At 44.3% G+C, this 20,567-nt stretch overlaps 1 protein-coding gene across 1 annotated transcript in view; it reads left to right on the forward strand.

Annotated features, from left to right (window-relative positions):
• Nucleotides 1-20,567, forward strand: part of LOC119855709 (urea transporter 2-like) — a 43,166-nt gene that overhangs the window by 18,685 nt on the left and 3,914 nt on the right. Inside the window, exons 2-8 of the mRNA XM_043515025.1 lie at nucleotides 3,663-3,822; nucleotides 4,567-4,756; nucleotides 10,972-11,100; nucleotides 13,672-13,706; nucleotides 13,803-13,864; nucleotides 18,776-18,923; nucleotides 19,795-19,929. Coding sequence (XP_043370960.1) covers nucleotides 3,678-3,822; nucleotides 4,567-4,756; nucleotides 10,972-11,100; nucleotides 13,672-13,706; nucleotides 13,803-13,864; nucleotides 18,776-18,923; nucleotides 19,795-19,929 — 844 coding nt within the window. The 5' untranslated portion in view covers nucleotides 3,663-3,677. The remainder of the gene's footprint in view (nucleotides 1-3,662; nucleotides 3,823-4,566; nucleotides 4,757-10,971; nucleotides 11,101-13,671; nucleotides 13,707-13,802; nucleotides 13,865-18,775; nucleotides 18,924-19,794; nucleotides 19,930-20,567) is intronic.

Below are 20,567 nucleotides of genomic sequence, written 5' to 3' on the forward strand. Positions count from 1 at the left end.
TAATTCTTGACATCTGATTTGTGTCCATTTATTCTTTTACGTAGAATTTTATGCTCAAATAAATTTGTTAGTCTCTAAGGTGCCACAGGTACTCCTTTTCTTTTTGCGAATAGAGAACACTTCAATCTTTCCGGGTGGCTAGATGTTCTTGTTAACTGCTGGAAATAGCCTACCTTGCTTGTCACCATGAAAGGTTTTCCTCCTTCCCCACACCCCCTGCTGCTGGTGATGGCTCATCTTAAGTGATCACTCTCCTTACGGTGTGTATGATAAAACCCATTGTTTCATGTTCTCTGTGTGTGTATATAAATCTCCCCACTGTATTTTCCACCAAATGCATCCGATGAAGTGAGCTGTAGCTCACGAAAGCTTATGCTCAAATAAATTTGTTAGTCTCTAAGGTGCCACAAGTACTCTTTTTCTTTTTGCGAATACAGACTAACACGGCTGCTACTCTGAAAACTCTCCTCTCACTTTGCCTCGCTGCCCCTCACAGAGAACTGGAGCAATTTCTGCTCTCAGTTATGCCCATGAAAATCCAGAGCAATTCCACTCAATTCAGTGGAGTTCCCCAGATTTACACCTGCATAGTGGAAAGCAGAATTTGTCCCATAAGATAATTGTATTTAAACTAATTGACTGTCCCCTTAAGCGTTTCAGAACACATGACCTGATGAATAACATAATGACTAGGTCCTCTTGGCATTCACACACTCTCTTACATTAAGAGCTCCACATTTCACTGAAGCTTAAAGCACTCATGTGCCAGCATTAATCTATATCCCAGGGCAAGTGTTCCTTTGAACAAAGAGCGGAAACTATTGGAAGCTGCCCTAATCATGTTTTTCATCACAGGGCAGGTTCTGCCTAGACAGTAAGCACCAATAAAGTTTAAATTTCACTATTAATGTAGGCCCCTATTCAACAGAAGACTTAAATCCCTTGTTGGGCTTCAATGGAAATAAGCCTATTCTTAAATTCCTTACTGAACAGGAATGGACTCATGCATATACAGACAGTTAAGTATGTGCTGTCTTGAATTTAGGCCTTAAGCATATAATATTTTCATCTCTACTATAACACTTACCTGACCAGGTATGGAGACCCTTCTTAGTAGGGACATTATGTTCCTTACTGTGTAACATTATAAAATTACTTTGATGTGAACAATCTCAGTTAGCTTTCCAGCTGCAAACCATTGTACAGGCAATCATAAAATCTGAGTTTTACAGCCTCATTGGTAGATGCCTCGGTTTTGCTGCCAAGCAGTGTGGCATCCTTGTATTTCTTCGTGTGTTTTAAAAAACCCGTCCTGGACAGGCCATCTCATTTACGAAGTGTTTACAGCATGATCTCTTTCAGATAAACCACTCGTGTTTCAGTTTGTCAATTGGATCCTGCGAGGAACATCCCAGGTGATGTTCGTCAGTAACCCTATCAGTAGGCTTATCGTGTACACAAATACCTAGTTACTCAATCAGAATGCAAGGAAGCATGTGAGGAATGCTAAACGCTGCATACAGATTGCATTTTTCTGCCAAACCCAAAACACACTTTCTATTGGTTTTATGAATTAGCCAGTTTTTTTCTGCATAATAATTAACAGGGGGGAAAAATCATTCTTTCGTTTAAGTGCTGAGTCATTTGTCTGTACATGCATCCATTGTCCGCAAGCACTTTTCTTGGATGGGAAAATTCTGATACTTGATTTTTGATACTAGAATGGCCAAGTAGAACCCCATTCTGAAATGAAAGATTTAAAAAATAATAAAAGTACAACGCATCTGGTGCAACGATTATGCCTAGGAAAGTGAAGAAGGTGGGAAGGTTAAACAAAAAACAAAAATGAGTAACAGAACCATGGAGATATGTACGTACAGGCCATGCTGCACTGAGTAATCACATGATCTTATCATTGTCATCATTTTCTTCCTTTTCGCTCCCCTGACTGGTCTGTTGATACCGCTTATTGATTGGGTCACGCACCTGAAGTAAGACTGTACGCTCTTCCAAGCAGAGATCACATCTGCACTGGTTTTGGTGAGGCACCTACACTAGCAGAGTTTTGGTTTTTCAAAAAAAATAATGTGATATTTGTATGTTTGGGCAAAAATTGATTTTTATATTTTTTCAAAGTTGTGCCATAGTTATGGCAGTAAACTGGTGGCCAGTGTGTGCATGTAACCATGTGTTCCTCCAGACTGAGTCAGAACTGCTTAGCTGTGAGTTATAGGCCCTAAACTGCTACAGCTAAGGGAGATTCTCCTTTACTGTAAGTAATAGGGCCTGTACTTTTGGAGCATGATTTCTAACCCTACTGCGCCATGAAGCTCCAAATGACCATAATGTGCAGCATAGTGATAACTGTTAAGCCCTAAACGGCTATAGATTTATTATAATCTTTGTGTGTGAAATATAGTGTCATATTTAAATTATCTACTCACAGTCTTAACCAGTAGGGGTGTCCTAGTACATTTTGTTTCCTGTGTAGGCAATAGTCCACCAATCAGAACAGATGTAGCTTTAGTTTGCCATTCACTGCAATGTCTTCTTTTCCTCAACAATTGGCCTAGATGGGTCCTAGCACTCCAAATAGTGAGTGAATTCCAACAAAAGCTTTGTGGATTTTGAGCTCGTGGTGCTAAATTGGGAATTGCTCCCTAAGCACTTGAGACGAGATTTTCAAAAATAGTGTGTGTGATTAGGATCCTATATTCATAAAGTCTTTCCAATGACTTCAACAGGCCTCAGATCGGGCCCCTAGTCTCTTAAATTAGTGCTGAGCACTTTTGAAAATCAGGCATTCAGGTCCAGAACCGCAAGGGCATTTAGATGCCTAACTCCCATTGATCTCCATGGGAACTAGGCACCTACATATCTTTGAGGATCTGCACCTAAGACCCTAATTCAGCCAAACATATAAGCACACTCTTATATTTATGCAAGGGAGTAGTGGTGTGAGGGACAATGCATGTGTTTAAAGTTAAGCCTGGGTTTTTTTGTGCGTTGCTGTATTTGACCTCATTTAAGTGATTAAATATGGACCTGTGGTCCTAACTTTAAGCAATTACTTTTGATGGCTGGAAGAAACAGCTAGACAAATTTAAACCAAAAATAAGGTGAAAAAAATGTTAACAGGGAGTGTACATATCCATTGGAACAGCTTCCCAAGGATGTGGTGGATTCTCCATAACATGGAGTTTTGGGACGAAATCTTGGCTCCACTGACATCAGTGGCAAAACTCCCATTGGCTTCAATAGGGCCATGGTTTCACCCTTTAAATCAAGGATTGATTTATTTCTAGGTTGTAGCTGAACTACATATTATTATTGAGTGAAACTATGGCCCAGATTTTGCCTCATGTCATTCTACATGACCAGGGTTTCCTTCTGGCCTTCAGATTTATGAAACTATGAAAATCTTGACCTTGGGTATTGTGGTAAAGGGCAATACAGAGAACCTGACAGAGATTAAAGATATGACCTTCTCATCCAATGAAGAGCGATCCTTTAAAGAAAAGCAGATAGTTCCATAATAGACCACCTTCTCTCTAATTGCTCCCAGTTTCAGTGTGCAATAAATACTAAGTGACAGAAGGAATAAATAACAGACATACTGGGGCATCGTAATGCATTGTCTCCTTTCCTAAATTCCTTCAAAGGCTCTGAAAGCAACCATGGAGGGTGTAGAAGTCAAGATAGAAACGAAAGGGGAAAAGAAGACACAAAACCAGACTCCAGTGAGAAAGTGTGGGAAGCAAGTCTGCAAAGCCATTTGCTATATCACAGGAGACATGAAAGAGTTTGGAGACTGGCTTCAAGGTAAGCCCATTTCAACTGAGCCAATTTGAGTACATCAGAAAAGCACTGTGGCTAATAAATAGCGACCAGCATGTTCCATCTGTGTTAACTAATTCAAGGATGAGCTGGTTCAATAAACTGAAGAACAGAAATGATAATACTGAACCATTCCTACATTATAGGGGAAATGCCCCCTTGTGCAAAGAGCCAAACCAAGTCTCATCCACCATCCAAGTCCAGAGGGTGCATAAGCTGAAATTCACCCCATTGTGCCAGCCCCTCTGCAGAGGAGTGAATTTCATCTTGTGAGCATAACAGAGGATGTTTATTTCAATGCTGGGTCATTCCTTATCATGTGCCCCTTTCTTTCCACAGACTAATGTTTATCATGCCCAAATGCCAGTGTGAAGTTAAATCATTCATCCATGGGTTTTAATCTCTCAATAAATCAGCATTGAGATACTCACCTAACCTGCCATCCGAGATGCAGACATCATATGTCAGCCAGTTTGTATAAATCTGGCACCGTATGCTTTAGAATAGGGAATTCTAACAGCTGTGCTATTCATCTCAGTTAGTTTTCCAGCTGCAAACCATTATCCAGGCAATCATAAAATCTGAGTTGAGTTTTACAGCCTCGTTGATACATGCCTTGGTTTTGCTGCCAAGCCGTGTGGCATCCTTGCATTTCTCCATGCATTTCCAGAAAACCATCCTGGACAGACCATCTCATTTACCAAGTGTTTACAATGTGATCTATTTCAGATAAACCGCTCCCGTTTCAGTTTGTCGACTGGGTCCTGCGAGGGACATCCCAGGTGATGTTCGTGAATAACCCTCTCAGTGGGCTTATCATGATTGTTGGGTTCCTTGTCCAGAATCGTTGGTGGACGCTCACAGGCTGTTTAGGAACAGTTGTCTCAACATTAACAGCACTTATTCTGAGTCAGGATAGGTAGGTTGGTCTTGTGATTTAAAATATTGTGATAAGTGAGAAATAAGATCCTGATGTGCTGAGTAGCTAGTACTGCCTTAGCTTAACATATTAATAGAAAGAAAAATATTATAGGTTGTTATACTTATATAGGTTATTATACTCTGAAACATAACCTCTGGGGAATGCTGTCTTCACTAAGAAATACATTTTTCCTACACCTTCAAGGCCTGAACTCCTGAAATCCTAACTGAGGCAAAACAAGCCCAGGAATTAGGTTAGGTGCACACTGCAATAGACAAACCTGAGCTAGCTTTGGCCTAGCCAGATGGAATAACAATAACAGTGAAGCCATAGTTGCTGGAGTACATACCAGAGTGCTGGGCAGGGCTGTACAACCCATGCTGCTATGGCTTCACTGCTGTTGTAGTCTGAGCTAGCTATATCATAGAATTATAGAATCGTAGGACTGGAAGGGACCTGGAGAGGTCATCTACTCTAGTCCCCTGCACTCATGGCAGGACTAAGTATTATCAAGATCCTTCCTGACAGGTGCTTGTCTAATCTGCTTTTTAAAATATCCAATGATGGAGATTCCACAACCTCCCTAGGCAATTTATTCCAGTGCTTAACCACCCTGGCAGTTAGGAAATTTTTCCTAATGTCCAACCTAAAACACCATTGCTGCAATTTAAGCCCACTGCTTCATGTCCTATCCTCATGGGTGGTGGGTCTAATAGGCAGGGGAGGCTAAGCCACCTTCCTATGGAGGAGCGCCAGCCTGCCACCTTTGGAGTGGCACTGATGAAAGGGTGCTGGGGCTATGGCCCTGCCCACGCTGCTCCTCTTATACCCATGTTCCGCCTCTTCCTCCTGAGGCCCCGCTGTTGCTCCCCCTCTTCCTGTCCCCACTCCTCCCCTTACCCAGAGACCCACCCACCTTCCACTCGCACCTCTCCACCCCCGGCAGGCGGAGCAGGTCTGGAAAGGGGGTGAAAAGGGGCCAGCAGTGGGCAGGAGGGGATCTTGGGGGAAGGGGCAAAGAGTCAGGCCCTGCATGGATACAAAATGTATATCCATGGATGCAGATATCTGCAGATATAAATCGGATATCCGTGAAGCTGCAGGGCTGTACCAGGAATCGCAACAGCAAAACCAGCAGCACATCGGGACGCTGCTACCAAGAACCCATGCCCTGTGCCAGCAGCTCTTGCAGTTGTCCCTGGCCGCACTAGTCCTGTCCAGGAGCGTGCAGCCGCTTGCATGACTAGGGACAGCGGTTCCCTGTAAAGCCCTGCAGGTCCACAGACATCCAATTTATATCCGCATTCGCGGGGATGAAGCACGGGTGGGGCCTTAGGGAGAGAAGGCCAAGCAGGTGTGGGCCTCGAAGCAAAGCAAGGGGCATGGCCCCCCACTTCTAGGGAGTGTCCGGCACTTGCACACAGCCTCCCCAAATGCAGGAGTCACATGCCACCCATGCCTATCCTCAGAGGTTAAGGAGAGCAAATTTTTCCCCTCTTTGTAACAACCATTTATGTACTTGAAAACTGTTATCATGTCCCCACTCAATCTTCTCTTCCCTAGACTAAACAAATCCAATTTTTTCAAATTTCCCTTATAAGTCATGTTTTCTAGACCTTTAATCATTTTTGTTGCTCTCCTCTGGACTTTCTCCAATTTGTCCCCATCTTTCCTGAAAGGTGGCACCCAGCACTGGACACAATACTCCAATTGAGGCCTAATCAGCACAGAGTAGAGCGGAAGAATTACTTCTCGTGTCTTGCTTACAACACTCCCAGAATGATGTTTGCTTTTTTTGCAACAGTGTTACACTGTTGACTCATATTTAGCTTGTGGTCCACTTTGACCCCCTGATCCCTTTCTGCAGTACTCCTGCCTAGGCAGTCATTTCCCATTTTGTATGTGTGCATGTGATTTTTCCTTCCTAAGTGGAGTACTTTGCATTTGTCCTTATTGAATTTCATCCTGCTTGCTACAGACCATTTCTCCAGTTTGTCCAGATCATTTTGAATTTTCATCCTATCCTCCAAAGCCCTTGCAACCCCTCCCCAGAGCTGACCCTCTTCCGAATGGCACCACAGGTGAGGAGCGTCTTTGGCGCCCCTCCCCCTCCATTAAACTTTTGAATACCTTATTTTTTATTGCACTTGTAGCTCATTGCATGACTTTGATGCACGATTTGCATGCATGATTTATCCGTCACATAAGACGATAAATTTGCACGCTAGGATCTGTACGTCTGTATTTATTCTTGCCATATATAAGCAAATTAAAAAAACTGTTTTTCTCTAAGCTTATAAAAACTTTTTAATTTTAAGAATAACTGAAGTGTACTAACATCAAGAAATTGAATTGTGCACCAACATTGGATGGACCAGTATTAAATAGTGTTACAGTAGATGACAGCCTTAGAAGAGGTGGGGCCGGAACACAGCAGCTACCTAGGACAGCACCTGGTTGCAGTGGTGGCAGGCTGCCCCTTGCCCAGGCTGGGCTTCCAGGGACAGTGGCCAAGCAAGCTGGAGCCCCCGTAAAGTCCCCAGAAGCCAAGCCCGGGCAGGGAGAAGGTTTTGTTGCCGCCCCTCCCTAACCAGGTTCTCTCCCAGGCAGGTGCTGCTACGCACAGAGCATGCCGGTGGGCGGGAGGGGAAGGACGGGGGTCCAGCTTGCTCAGTGTGTGTCCCAGAAGCTGAGCTGCAGCAGGGAGTGGGCTGCCGCTACCACCCCTCTCCAGCCAGGCTGTCTCCCAGACAACTGACTACACTGCACCAAACAGCATGGTACACATGGGAGCAGCTCCGACCCCCTCCTGGCCCAGGCCAGGCTGCAAGGGAGAGCTGCTGAACATGGCAGGGGGCGGAAGGGGAAGCTGGCACAGCAGGAGGACAGAGCCCCTCCCCCCACCCCACAGGTAACATGCGGCAGGGTGAGGGGGTGGGGACAGTGCAGGGCCCCGGGCTGGGGTTGGGGCAGGGCGGAGACACGTGGGGAGGTCCCATGTCCTCCACTTTAGCTGGTGCCCCCCCCGCCTCAATATAGGGAGGCACCAGTCGTCATCATCAGTCAAAGATAGGTTTCACGAGCCTCAGCTTCGAAAAGCTGCGCTCATCACTTGCAACTGTGACCGGCACCATGAGCAGAACCCTCAAAGCTAACCACAGGTTATGAAAAGTGTCTTTCAGCTCTGCCTCATGAATGAATTGGAGAACTTGGAATGGAGAGAGCTTCCCGTGTTGCAAAATGTGGCAGATGTTGTCCAATTCAACATAGAGATCTTTATCATTGACATCCTAACATTACCCATATGTCAGCGTCCGGCGAAGGTCCGTGCAATTGTTCAAGAGTGTTTTCCTGTCCGCCAGCAGCTTACTAAGATCATACAAATCTCCCAGGTCATTTCATGGTGCTTCATTTGTCCAAACCTTTCTTCGATAGGTTGAGCAGTGTCTATGAGCATGCAAAAAAACTCCTCTTGAATTTTACTTCCAAGCTTCCCATCATCTCATCTCTTCCCTCATAACCAAACTGTCTCTTCTTCCAATGAATACAAATTTCCTTGAAGACAGGCTCAACTCTTAAGTTTTCTGCCATTTCTTTGGCAGTAGTGGTAGCATCTTCAAATCCATTGTCTCTGTAGGCCACTGTGAAATCATGGCAGCTTCTCATCAAAGTAGTAGCAGTCGCGATGTCCACTGACTGAAGTTTGTAATCCCTTGCTTACAACATTTACTTGGAACAAGATATCGTGCCAAACCACAACTGAAACCAGAAATTTGAAGTCGGTGATGTGGTTTGCCAGGCTTTACGCCTCATGTCAGATTCCGGCTTCCGCTTTACTCAATTGTGTCAGTTCCATCAGGGCATTGTAAACCTCAGTCACTGAGGTATCTCACTGGTCTTACACTGTCAGTGCGACTCTCCCAGTGAGTATCACTGATTTGTAACATTGTCTGTGAGGATCATCCACCTGATAGTTGATGCTGAAAACAGGATGTATCTCCTTTGAAGTAATCTGGAGAGAGATACTGAATCTAATGAAGATGACACTGCATCTGACAGAACCAGGTTGAGGGAATGGCAGCCGCAAGACACGAAGAAAGCTCTTGGATTCAGCGCATGGATCCTTGCCTGGACACCACTGTTTCTTCCCTTCATGTTTGCACCATTGTCATAATCTTTGTCGTGACAGTTCTGAAGCTTTATTTTATTCTCATTCAAAAGCTTCATAAACAGTTCTGTTAGGCCTTTTCCAATAGAGTCATCCACAGACCAGAAAATGGTCTTCTGCTGGTTTTCCGTGTCCATGCGTTTATTCAGCTTGAGTCTGGACTTGATCTCCATCTGTTGGGAGTCACCGACACCGAGTCAGCTTCTCTTGAGCACTCTTTTGCAGTGTGACTTTGAGAAGTGTCGCTTCTGCTCACTGACTGGAAATGTCATGTCCTTGATTTTGCATGGCCCATTCAAAATTGTACGATCAGTATCGGCAGAGTTTAGGATCACTGGCCATAAAGCAGGATCTGATGTATCGATTTGTGGGGTGCAATTTTTCTCGCTGCTGTTTCTGTCATCATGCAAGGCTGATTCTTCTTTATCATTTCTCTCCTTTCCATGTAAACCGGATTTTTCTTTATCATCGCTCTCCTTTACATCCCTAGGAAAACTGGACAATTCTTCACCACTTTCCTCACATTTCCATTCCTTATCTTTAAGTAAATCTGCTAATTCCTTAGTAATAGGACTTCCATCATTTACGCTTTGCTCCTCAATTTCTTCTGCACTGGGACGATCACTAGTGCCTAAAGCCCAGTCTATGTTGTTTTGTTTCAGGTATGTTCCCATCAAATTTGCCCCTTGCTGCAAACGAGATTGCAACTGAGCTTTTCACTTCCTACACTGAGCTCCTGAAGGCTTCTTTGGGGGCATCTTTTATTTTCTATGGGGGGAAACAGCAGTATTAGAGAGAGCAAACTTCTATGTTCCACAGTCTTGTTCAGCAGAAATGAGGGATTCAGGGTGCGGGAGGGGGCTCTGGGCTGGGGCGTGTGGGAGGACTCCGGCTGGGGGTGCAGGCTCTGGGATGGGGCTGGTGATGAAGGGTTTGGGGTGCAAGAGGGTGCTTCAGGCTCGGATTGAGGGGTTTGGGGGGCGGGAGGGAGATCAGGGCTGAGGCAGGGGGCTGGGGTGCTGGGGGGAGTGAGGACTCCGGCTGGGGGTGCAGGCTCTGGAATGGGGCTGGGGATGAGGGATTTGGGGTGCAAGAGAGTGCTCCAGGCTGGGATTGAGGGGTTCAGAGGGCGGAACAGGGATCAGGGCTGGGACTGGGGCAGGGGTTGGGGCCCAGGAGGAGGTTAAGGGTGCAGGCTCTGGGTGGCGCTTACCTCAAGCAGTTCCCAGAAGTAGCTGGCATGTCACCCCTCTGGCTTCTATGCAGAGGCTCTGCGTGCTGCCCCCTCCACATGTGCCATGCCCTCAGCTCCCATTGGCTGTGGTTCCTGGCCAATCGGAGCTACGGGGGCAGCACTTGGGCCGGGGGCAGCATGCAGAGCCTCCTGGCTTCCCCTATGCATAGGAGCCGGAGGGGGACATACCGGCTGCTTCCCTGGACACGCATGGTGCAGAGGCTAGCAGGGAGCCTGCCAGCCCTGCTGTATGGTGCTGCCAACCAGACAGTCAATGGCCCGGTCAGCTGTGCTGACCAGAGCTATCAGGATCCCTTGTCGACTGGGTGTTCTGGTCAAAACCCAGACACCTGGTCACACTAATTGTGGTAGGCACTGTACATACACATAGTAAGAGACAATCCATGCCCAAAAGAGCTTACAGTCTCAATCGACATGGCAAGCAGAGGGTGGGAGAAAAAGTATCACTTTCCCCATTACAAATGGGGAACAGAAGCCCAGGGAAGTTAAATGACTTGCTCCTTCTCACCAAGAAGCCTGTATCATAGGTGAGACTTGAATCCAGATCTCTCAATGATCAGTCCAGTACCTTAACCACAAGACCAAGGAACTGGCAGCCAGGACTTTTAGGGCTTGATTCTTCTCTCACACTGGTTTTACACTGGTATAATTCCACGGGTACACAGCACACCTGGAAATTACATTCCAGCACAGGAAACAGCAATTCACAACAAGTGAAGGTATAGTGTTAAGTGATGATGCATTTCAACAACAACAAAACCTTCAAAGTCAATTGTCTTTCTCACACAGATCATCCATAGCAGCGGGAATGCATGGCTATAATGGGGTCCTGGTGGGACTGCTTATAGCTGTATTCTCTGACAAGGGAGATTTCTATTGGTGGCTTCTACTGCCTGTTGTTCTTGTATCCATGACATGGTAAGTTGCACACTTTTAGGCTTCTGTGAAAGCCTAAACAGTTCTGTGTCCTAGAATTTAAGGGCAGAAGGGACCACCAGGTCATCTAGTCTGACCTCCTGCATATCATAGACCACCAACACCTACTCAGTAAATCCAACAACTGAAATGAGACCAAAATATTACAACCCCCACAGACTAGATTCCTATGTGCCACAGGCAGAGAATAAGAGGAACTGAGGTGCACCAGTGCTTGGATTCTGATTCCTTCTGTACCTGAGACATTGGTTGTCATATGTTGTCTTGCATTGATTTTAATTAATAAAATCATACAACTATTACTCCTGGGGGAATTCTGAGCCACTGTGCACATGCAGAATGCATGTCCCCCACAGATTTCTTTGCTTCTCTGCAGAAAAATGACTTTCTGACAGGGAAGTAAAGAGAAGCCACAAGAGCGGTCATGCACCCCTCCTCAGGAGTGCAGGCAAGTTGTTTCAGGCACCTGGAGCAGCTAGCAGAGAGGTAAATCACTGCAGCAGTGTGGGGGTTGGGGGATGGGAACGCCCTGGTTGGTGGCTCCTACCCTGCACCAGGCATAACTCCTCTTCTCCTGAAAGGAGCGGCTAGGGCTCGGTCAGCCCCACCCCCAGAAACCTCCTCAGGCTGCAGGAAGCTGTGCACGCACACACGGACACACACACATGCACTTCCTGCCCCCATCGCTCCTCAGTCATGGGGAGATGAATCACTGTATAGGGAGCTGCTCCCCAGTCTGCCCAAAGCCTGCATGTCCAGATCCCCCCATACTCAGATCCCCCGCCAAGCGTCACTCCCCCAGCATTCAGAACCTTCACCACCAATCGCCCACTCCACCAAGACTCACCTCCCTGCACCCAGACTCCTCTGCCAAGCCCCACGTCCCCACCGGACTCCCCTGATCCCCACCCTCCCTGCATCTGGACCCCCACTCCTGCACCCAGACCATCCCCCACTGAGCCCCCTGCACTCAAACACCCATCCTGGTGAGCCCCATCCCACCTGCACCTGGACCACCCGGACCCTCACCCCACTGAGTCCCAACCAGCTGCATCCGACCCCCACCCCACCAAGTCCCAAGTCCCCCACACCCAGATCCCCTCTGCTGAGCCTCAACCACCTTTGCCTGAATCCCCCTGCAGTGCCCAATTGTCCCCCAATGAGCCCCTGTGTATCCAGATCTGTCCCCCGCACCCAGACCGCCCACAGAGCTGCCCACACCCAGATTGCCCTGCACAGAGCCCTCTCACCCTACACCTGGATCCCCCACAATAAACCCCTCCACACTTGGCTCCTGCCAGGCTGAGCCTCCCCGGCTACACCTAGTGTGCCTGGGTGGAGGAGCAGAGCCCTGGAGTGTTTCTGGGCCAGGTGGGGCAGGTACAGACTCACCGCCAAGTCCGGAGGTAGGGCCGGGGGCTGCAGGGTGATCTCCCACCTCTGTGCAGCCAGTGGCCTCTGTTCCCCATGACCATGTGGGAGCCTCCACATTTATTTATTGAAAAAATTTGCAACATTTTAAAATATTGTATGTAGAATTTTCGGGGGAGGGATGCAGAATTCCCTCAGGAGTATACCACACATGTATTGACGTCTAAAGCTGTGATTTTTTGCTATCATTTACCTTTATACATTTTATATTAATCCTTTCTAAAATAAATTCCCAGTTTACATGTAAATTCCATGTTTAACTGAAATTAATTCAATGTTGTAAATGTTAGCCATATGACTGTATGTCAATTGCCCATTGTAATGTGAACAGCAACATTATTTTCACCATTTCCCTGCCCTTGTAAACCACATTTTTTTCATTTATTCTTTTACTTGTATAAATGGGTATTGTAAAAATGTTATAAAAATTTACCAGCCCAGGCACAAAACCTACTCACCTGCCCTTAACCATGATCATGGATGAAAATGAAAACAACTAAAGATATTTTACTGGCCTTTTGAACTTTTGAACTCAGGACATTTTGCTGGAAAGGGCTGAATCGCATAGATTCCCTTGTCTGCCTGAAGATCAGATGGCGAATTATAACCAGTTTTGTTGCTGTAACTCAAATGGTCATAGGTTTTGTCTATTGTTTTAATTATCCAGGGTCCCAACCCATAAGCTTGGATAGACTACAAGCTTTCTCCCAGCTCAAAGCCTGGCTCTGGTCTGATTTGGGCCCCTCTCTAGCTCTAATAAATTAAGGGCCAGATCCTCAGCTGGTGTAAATCAGCTTCATTGAAGTCAATAAAGCTTCACTAGTTCACACCAACTGAAAATCTGTCCCTAAATATTTTTAGGGTAATTAAAGCAGGGAGGAAATCTATATATTGCTGATTGCAATGCACAAGTATGGATGCAGGACTTTCAAGATAACCTAAAATAAATCTGATTGTATCAGAAGGACTTCTGGAACTCAAACAGTTCCTACCGAAAACCAAAAGGCATGAAGAGTATGCGTTTCCTAAATTATTTGTCAGGATAGTTTTTGCCTGGCTGAGCGATCTGAGGAATTAATCTTCGCGTGCTTCTAATGAGATAATTTTGTTTTTCTCTTTCAGCCCCGTTTTCTCCAGTGCTTTAGGCTCAATCTTCAGTAAGTGGGATCTTCCTGTTTTCACCCTGCCTTTCAACGCAGCACTGACATTATACTCTGCGGCCACTGGACACTACAACCTTTTCTTCCCTACCGTCCTCATTAAACCTGCAACATCAGTGCCCAATATCACCTGGTCCAACATTGATGTGCCAAAGGTAAGAGTCACTAAAGAAACATTCCACGCCACTTACACAGTAAACCAATAAACAGCTATGTCCTTTTATTTTGCATGACAAAGACAGATCCCCAAAATACAATTCTGTATTTACATGGTCACAAGTAAACAATATGTTTCAGAGTAGCAGCCGTGTTAGTCTGTGTTCGCAAAAATAAAAGGAGTACTTGTGGCACCTTAGAGACTAACAAATTTATTAGAGCGTAAGCTTTCGTGAGCTACAGCTCAACAATATGTAATACTTTACTCTGGCAACTGTCTGTTTTGGTGACTTCAATTTTAGAGTTGCCAAGTATCTTAAGCACACAACTGGACCTAAATACATGCTATAATCCTCAGTGAATCTCTTTGGATTCTAGTAATCCATTACTATGGAGACACTGGTAATGGCTCCATAGTTCTGTTCAATATTTCATGTAATGCCGGGATTACACCTTTGTATCACATATGATTAATATAGTCTATTAAGTTTTTTTAAAAATCACCTTTCTGTTAAGAAATTAGCACAGACTCTACCACGATGGGATCATTAGAAACTCATTTACCGGCGGACATGCAGATTTTTTTATAGCCAATATTTATGCTGGACCTACACAAAAACAATCTTTTATACTCTAGTGGTCCCTCTACTATTAACCAACCAGTGCTATTTCCAAAGTTGTGCTGCCGTCATTAATTAATGCCAATGTATAAAAAAAAACTTGCAGAAATGGGTATTTCCATTTTAAACTTGTTAAGACAGATAGGAAAAGGAAATCAACCTTTGCCAAGTGGAGAACAATAAAAACCAAAAAAACCTAATGATAACAGATGTTATTTATAATCTTCTAACAAGAATTTAAAAGATATGTAGAGCAATAAAACAAAGTACAACTCCACCGGGCACATCATCAAATGAGAGCCATAGAACTAAGTTAAAACTGCAAATTATTCTATATGTGGCTGGTGGCCTCCACAACACTGTATTCCGTGCACACCTCAAATGCCTATTGATTCCAAAGAGAATTTGGGGTGCAAAGGAAGGAACAGATTCTCTGCTGAGCGAAATGAGCAAAGCTCCTGTGAAGTAATGGAAGGAGGCCTATTTATGACAGCAAAGAATGTGGCCTTGGCCTTTACTTGGAAAATAACTTCATTAGAGACCACATAAACCCTTCTTCAGTGGAGATTTATTAATATTAAAGGAAAGAATTAGAAACATCTTCTTATCTTCACAAATTACTTGAACGGTGAAAGAAGATCATCTAGAAATGCCAGCTGGCTACCCAAACCTGTAAGAACTATCTGTTGACAGAAAGAGCCATTTCCATGGAACTAATGTTCATTAAAATGAGGCCTTTGGGGGGGGAGGGCGGGGAGGCCAAAGCATCAGATTTCTGTTTATTCTGTTATCGATATTTGAACACATCATCAGTCATGGGAAAAAATGTCAGGTCGGTGACTTCGCCTTACAATATGTAATACTTCAAAGGAAGTCCGCAGCCTGAAGCAGGAAAAAGTGAAAGCTGTCAGTGCTTTTGAACAGGTGACTACCAAGGCTCACCATCGATGTGGCTCGTTTCTGGATTATTTATTAACACATCCCTTGGTTAGGTTTGCACAGAGCGAAAACCCCTGCAGGACAATCAGAGAGTAAGTCACAGAGAGGCACGGCCAGTAGTGTCAGCCCCCTGGCACACCCTGAATAGAATTCTCAAAATAACTGCATTGTCGCAAAGTGAAAGGAGGCTGATAAGTATGAAATCGCAGCCCCTGAATTTTACAGGAGGTCTGAAGGAGCTTTAGCCTATTAACGCTAGGCTAATTTCTCTCCTGGGCAGATGAAACAAAAAGCCAAAAAGAATGTTGAGGTGCTGATCTAGAATGCGAGGGCAGGGGAGGGACTAACAACAAACAGCCTTCTTCAACTCCAGGGACCATAGGCCTGATCCAACGCTCATTGTGGTCAATGGAAAGACTCCTATGGACTATAATGGGAATTAGATCAGGCCCTATGCTATCAGATGAAATGTAAAATCCCCAAGAGATCCAGGTGGTGGCAGCCACAGAACACAGGCTGGTAGTAATCACTGGGAAAGCCTGAGGCCTGGCTTTGAAATACTCCATTGTTTAACGACAGGTTTCAGAGTAGCAGCCGTGTTAGTCTGTATTCGCAAAAAGAAAAGGAGTACTTGTGGCACCTTAGAGACGAACAAATTTATTTGAGCATAAGCTTTCATGAGCTACAGTTCACTTTATCAGATGCATTCAATGGAAAATACAGTGGGGAGATACAGAGTGTATGGTAACACCAGTTGAAGAACACTTCAATCTCTCCGGTCACTCGATTACAGACCTGAGAGTGGCTATCCTTCAACAAAAAAACTTCAAAAACAGACTCCAATGAGAGACTGCTGATTGGAATTAATTTGCAAACTGGATACAATTAACTTAGGCTTGAATAGAGACTGGAATGGATGAGTCATTACACAAAGTAAAACTATTTCCCCATGTTATTTCTCCCCCCCACCCCACCCCACTGTTCCTCAGATATTCTTGTTAACTGCTGGAAATAACCTACCTTGCTTGTCACCATGAAAGGTTTTCCTCCTTTCCCCTCCCCCTGCTGCTGGTGATGGCTCATCTTAAGTGATCACTCTCCTTACAGTGTGTATGATAAAACCCATTGTTTCATGTTCTCTGTGTGTGTATATAAATCTCTCCTCTGCTTTTTCCACCAAATGCATCCGATGAAGTGAGCTGTAGCTCACAAAAGCTTACGCTCAAATAAATTTGTTAGTCTCTAAGGTGCCACAAGTACTCCTTTCTTTTTACCCATGTTTCATGTTCTCTAGGTATATAAATCTCCCCACTGTATTTTCCATCCGATGAAGTGAGCTGTAGCTCATGAAAGCTTATGCTCAAATAAATTTGTTAGTCTCTAAGGTGCCACAAGTACTCCTTTTCTTTCCACTGTTTAAGCTTCAGCTTTGCTGCCAGGACTTCACTCTGATTAAACTCTCCCATAGACTTTCATATGGAATTTGGAGGGTGGGGGGTGGGAGGGGGCCTTTCTGGTGCTTTTTCTACATCAACACAGTGTGAACTGAAGCAGTTGCATTAGGACTGAGAGCAGCAGTTGCAGTGAGAGACTTAAGGAACTCAATCTGTTTAGCTGATCAAAAAAGAAAATCAAGAAATGTCTTGATTGTGGTGTATAAGAAAATACCAGATAGTATAGGACTCTTTAACCTAGTGGAGAAAGGCATAATAGAATCAATGGATGGAAGTTAAACCCAGACAAATTCCACTTACAAATAAGGCACAAATTCTTAACAGTGAGGTTGATCAATTACTGGAACAAACTACTAAGGAAAGTGGTGGATTCTCCGTATCTTGAAGTCTTCACATCAAGACTGGAGGCCTTTCCTAAAGATAGTGTTTAGTCAAACACAAGTTACTGTGCTCAATTCAGCAGTAACTGGATGAAATTCTATGGTCTGTGATAGAGAGGAGAGCAGACTAGATGATATAATGATTCCTTCCGGTCTTAAAATCTATGTTTCTATGAAGATCTGCTTCATAAAGGAGGACCCAGCACAGATAAAGTCAAAATCCTATCCTCTGTGCATCATGGTTAAAAATTACATGGCTCATCACAGGGGTTAAAGGAAGTAGACGGGGAAGGAGTGTAGCCATTCCCTATGGAAAATCCATGTAGAATTTAATAAATAAATTTTCTGTGTGTATTTTCTACTGAATTCTATAGGATGATCCAAAACTATATCCAGGCTATAGAATTTTGTAGGCTGATTAAAAAATAAACAATTAACAGGTTGTTAGAGTGACAAGGTGGGTGAGGTAATATCTTTTCTTGGACCAACTTCTGTTGGTGAAGAGACAGCTTTCAAGCCACACAGAGCTGCTTCTTCCTCTCCCGCCGCATCTCTCTAATATCCTAGGACCGACCTGGCTACAACTACATTGCATAGAAACAGGTTGGCATTTTTATTAAATTCTATAGGTATTTGGAGGGCTTTTTTATTGAATCCCATTAGCTTAAATTATACAGGATCTTTCCATTATTGGGGGTACAAGTCCAGTGCAGAATCATGAGGCCACAAAATGAGTGGGGGGGGGGCGAATGTGGGGCTCTAATCTGCTACTCCAATCCATAAGCACTAGTAATGCCCTCCTCTCAGATGCATAAGGCCCTAGAAGTAAGGATTTCTTCCTCCTAATCCCTGTGTCATTACTATGGGAAATCCCCATTTATTTGGGTTTTGTTTGTACGTTCAGAAAAATGAAATAACAAGCTATAACAAGCTGAGAGACAAAATGGGTGAGGTAATATCTTTGGACCAATTTCTGTTGGTGAAAGAGACAAACTTTCAAGCACCACAGGGCTCTTCCTCAGAACTGGGAAAGATAATCAGAGGGTACATATACAATGCAGTTAACCACCTTCAGCCGGACCCAGTCAGCTGATTCGGGCTGTGGGCTGTTTAATTGCCATGTAGACATTTCGGCTCTGAGATCCTCCCGATTTGTGTGATCCCAGCGCTCAGACTCCAGCCCAAGCCTGAAAGTCTACACTGCAATTATACAGCCCCATAGCCCAAGCACCCCTAGTCCAAGTTATCAGATCTGGGCCAGCCATGGGAGTTAAACTGCAGTGTAGACATACCTCAAGTGTCACTGCGAAATACAAGGTGGAATGATTGTTAAGTGTAAGAAGTTAACACATGTGGCAAGAAAATATTCAAAAATGAAGTGGGCATTAACACCTCAGAAGTAGGTCCAATGAAAGATATTACCTCACGCATCTTGTCTCTTTATATTCTGAGACCAACATGGCTACAACAATACTGCAAATAATATATACTAACCTCTCCTTTTAAAATGTCTATAGCTGCTACAATCCATTCCAGTTGGTGTCGGCCAGGTGTACGGCTGTGATAACCCCTGGACTGGTGGCATCTTCCTGGTTGCTTTATTCCTCTCCTCTCCTCTCATTTGCTTGCATGCTGCAATCGGATCAACCGTGGGGATGCTGGCAGGTATTCAGACTATTTCTCTCTTACAGTGGTCACACACGATCACTTAATATGAAAAGAATTAAAGCCGGTGGAAACATTTGCAATCTATACATGGTTTTCTTGATGGAAAATGGCTTTTTTGGCAAAAATGAAAACTTTTCCAAAAAGCGTTTTGGTTGAAGTTTTTCTTTTGTGATGAAAAATTTCAAATTTTCAAAAAAAACCCCCATTTTGTTGCAGTGAGAGGGGAAATCACTTTCACTTCTCTCCCCTTTCTCAATGGACAAACAGTTTTTTAAAAAAGTGAGAGAAAGAGAGAGAGAGAGAGAGTGCAAGTGATTTTTACAGACCAAAATGAAACAAAATTTTTCAAATGTCTTTTTTTAAAATTTTGGTTTAGAAATTTTTCATTGAAACTTGAAATATATTTTGTGGTAAAGTTCAAATAAAACAAAAAAAGTTCAAGAAATATACCGATCTTTTTGACCAGCTCTACAAAGAACAAGAGATTTCTGTGGTTCTGAAATGTAGGGCGGCTAGGCCCAGATTCACAAAGGTACTAGATGGCTAACTTCCCCTGGGAGTTAGGTGCCTAAATACCTATGTGAATCTGGGCCTCACGGTCCAAATCTGCCTTAATTAATCGACTGCCAGTGAGATCATAGAAGACAGGGATTCTGTCCTCAGTCACCCAGGAAGTCCAGAGTAACTCCACTGGCATTGTTGGCATAACTCTGGATTTACATCAGTGGGAGTGAAATCAGAGCTTAGCCCAATGAGAGTGATACACCCTGAGCACAGAACTGAAAACCCTTTACAAGTCTTATTCATTCCAGTTCTTAGCTTCTTTATCCCTTAGCCCAGCAGTGACATTTTCTGACTTTCTTTACAGCACTGAGCCTAGCAGCACCTTTTAGCAATATCTATGCCGGCTTGTGGAATTACAACAGTTGCCTCGCATGCATCGCTATCGGGGGCATGTTCTATGCTCTGACATGGCAGACCCACCTGCTAGCAATTGCCTGTGGTATGTACCTGATGGGTGTCTATTACTGGGGTGATTCCTTCTGAAAACGAAAATACAGGAGGCTTTTGTACTAGAGAGGGGTGAAGCCACAAAGTTCACAGCTAGGTCTGCAGATGAGCTTAGGCAAGGCTGAAGATTATTTCCATCAAAGGTATTGATTAGGAACCATCCCTATAATTTATGCTATCAAAACAAAAATAATACCTTTGCCTTCAGCCATGCCAAAGGAAACATCTTTCAAGACCTGTTTACCTAATGACTCTGTGACTTATCGATAGATGTTCTGATGTATAAAATGTATCTATTCAGTGCTCTTCAACATGTCATGCTGGTATAGCTGAAACTTGGGATGGACCCAAACTATTTCCCCAGATATGGACATGCCTAAACTCTGGAAACAATCAGCACCAGACTGCTCCATATCCATCTCTACCTGAAACTACATTGCACAACTTACTATCCCTATTTAAATGGAGAGTGGAATTGTGAGTTAGCACAGAGTTCTTTCAGAAATGCCTTTATAAAGCAATTCCATGTCAGGTTTCAGTATATCCGCATCAGGAATGGACCCTTTTCTCATTCAACAAATGAGATTTGATTTCTTCACTGGCTTCACCCATTATAGTCTGGCTGTGTCC

The sequence above is a fragment of the Dermochelys coriacea genome, chromosome 5 (genome assembly GCF_009764565.3).
Source record: "Dermochelys coriacea isolate rDerCor1 chromosome 5, rDerCor1.pri.v4, whole genome shotgun sequence".
Lineage (NCBI taxonomy): Eukaryota > Metazoa > Chordata > Testudines > Dermochelyidae > Dermochelys > Dermochelys coriacea.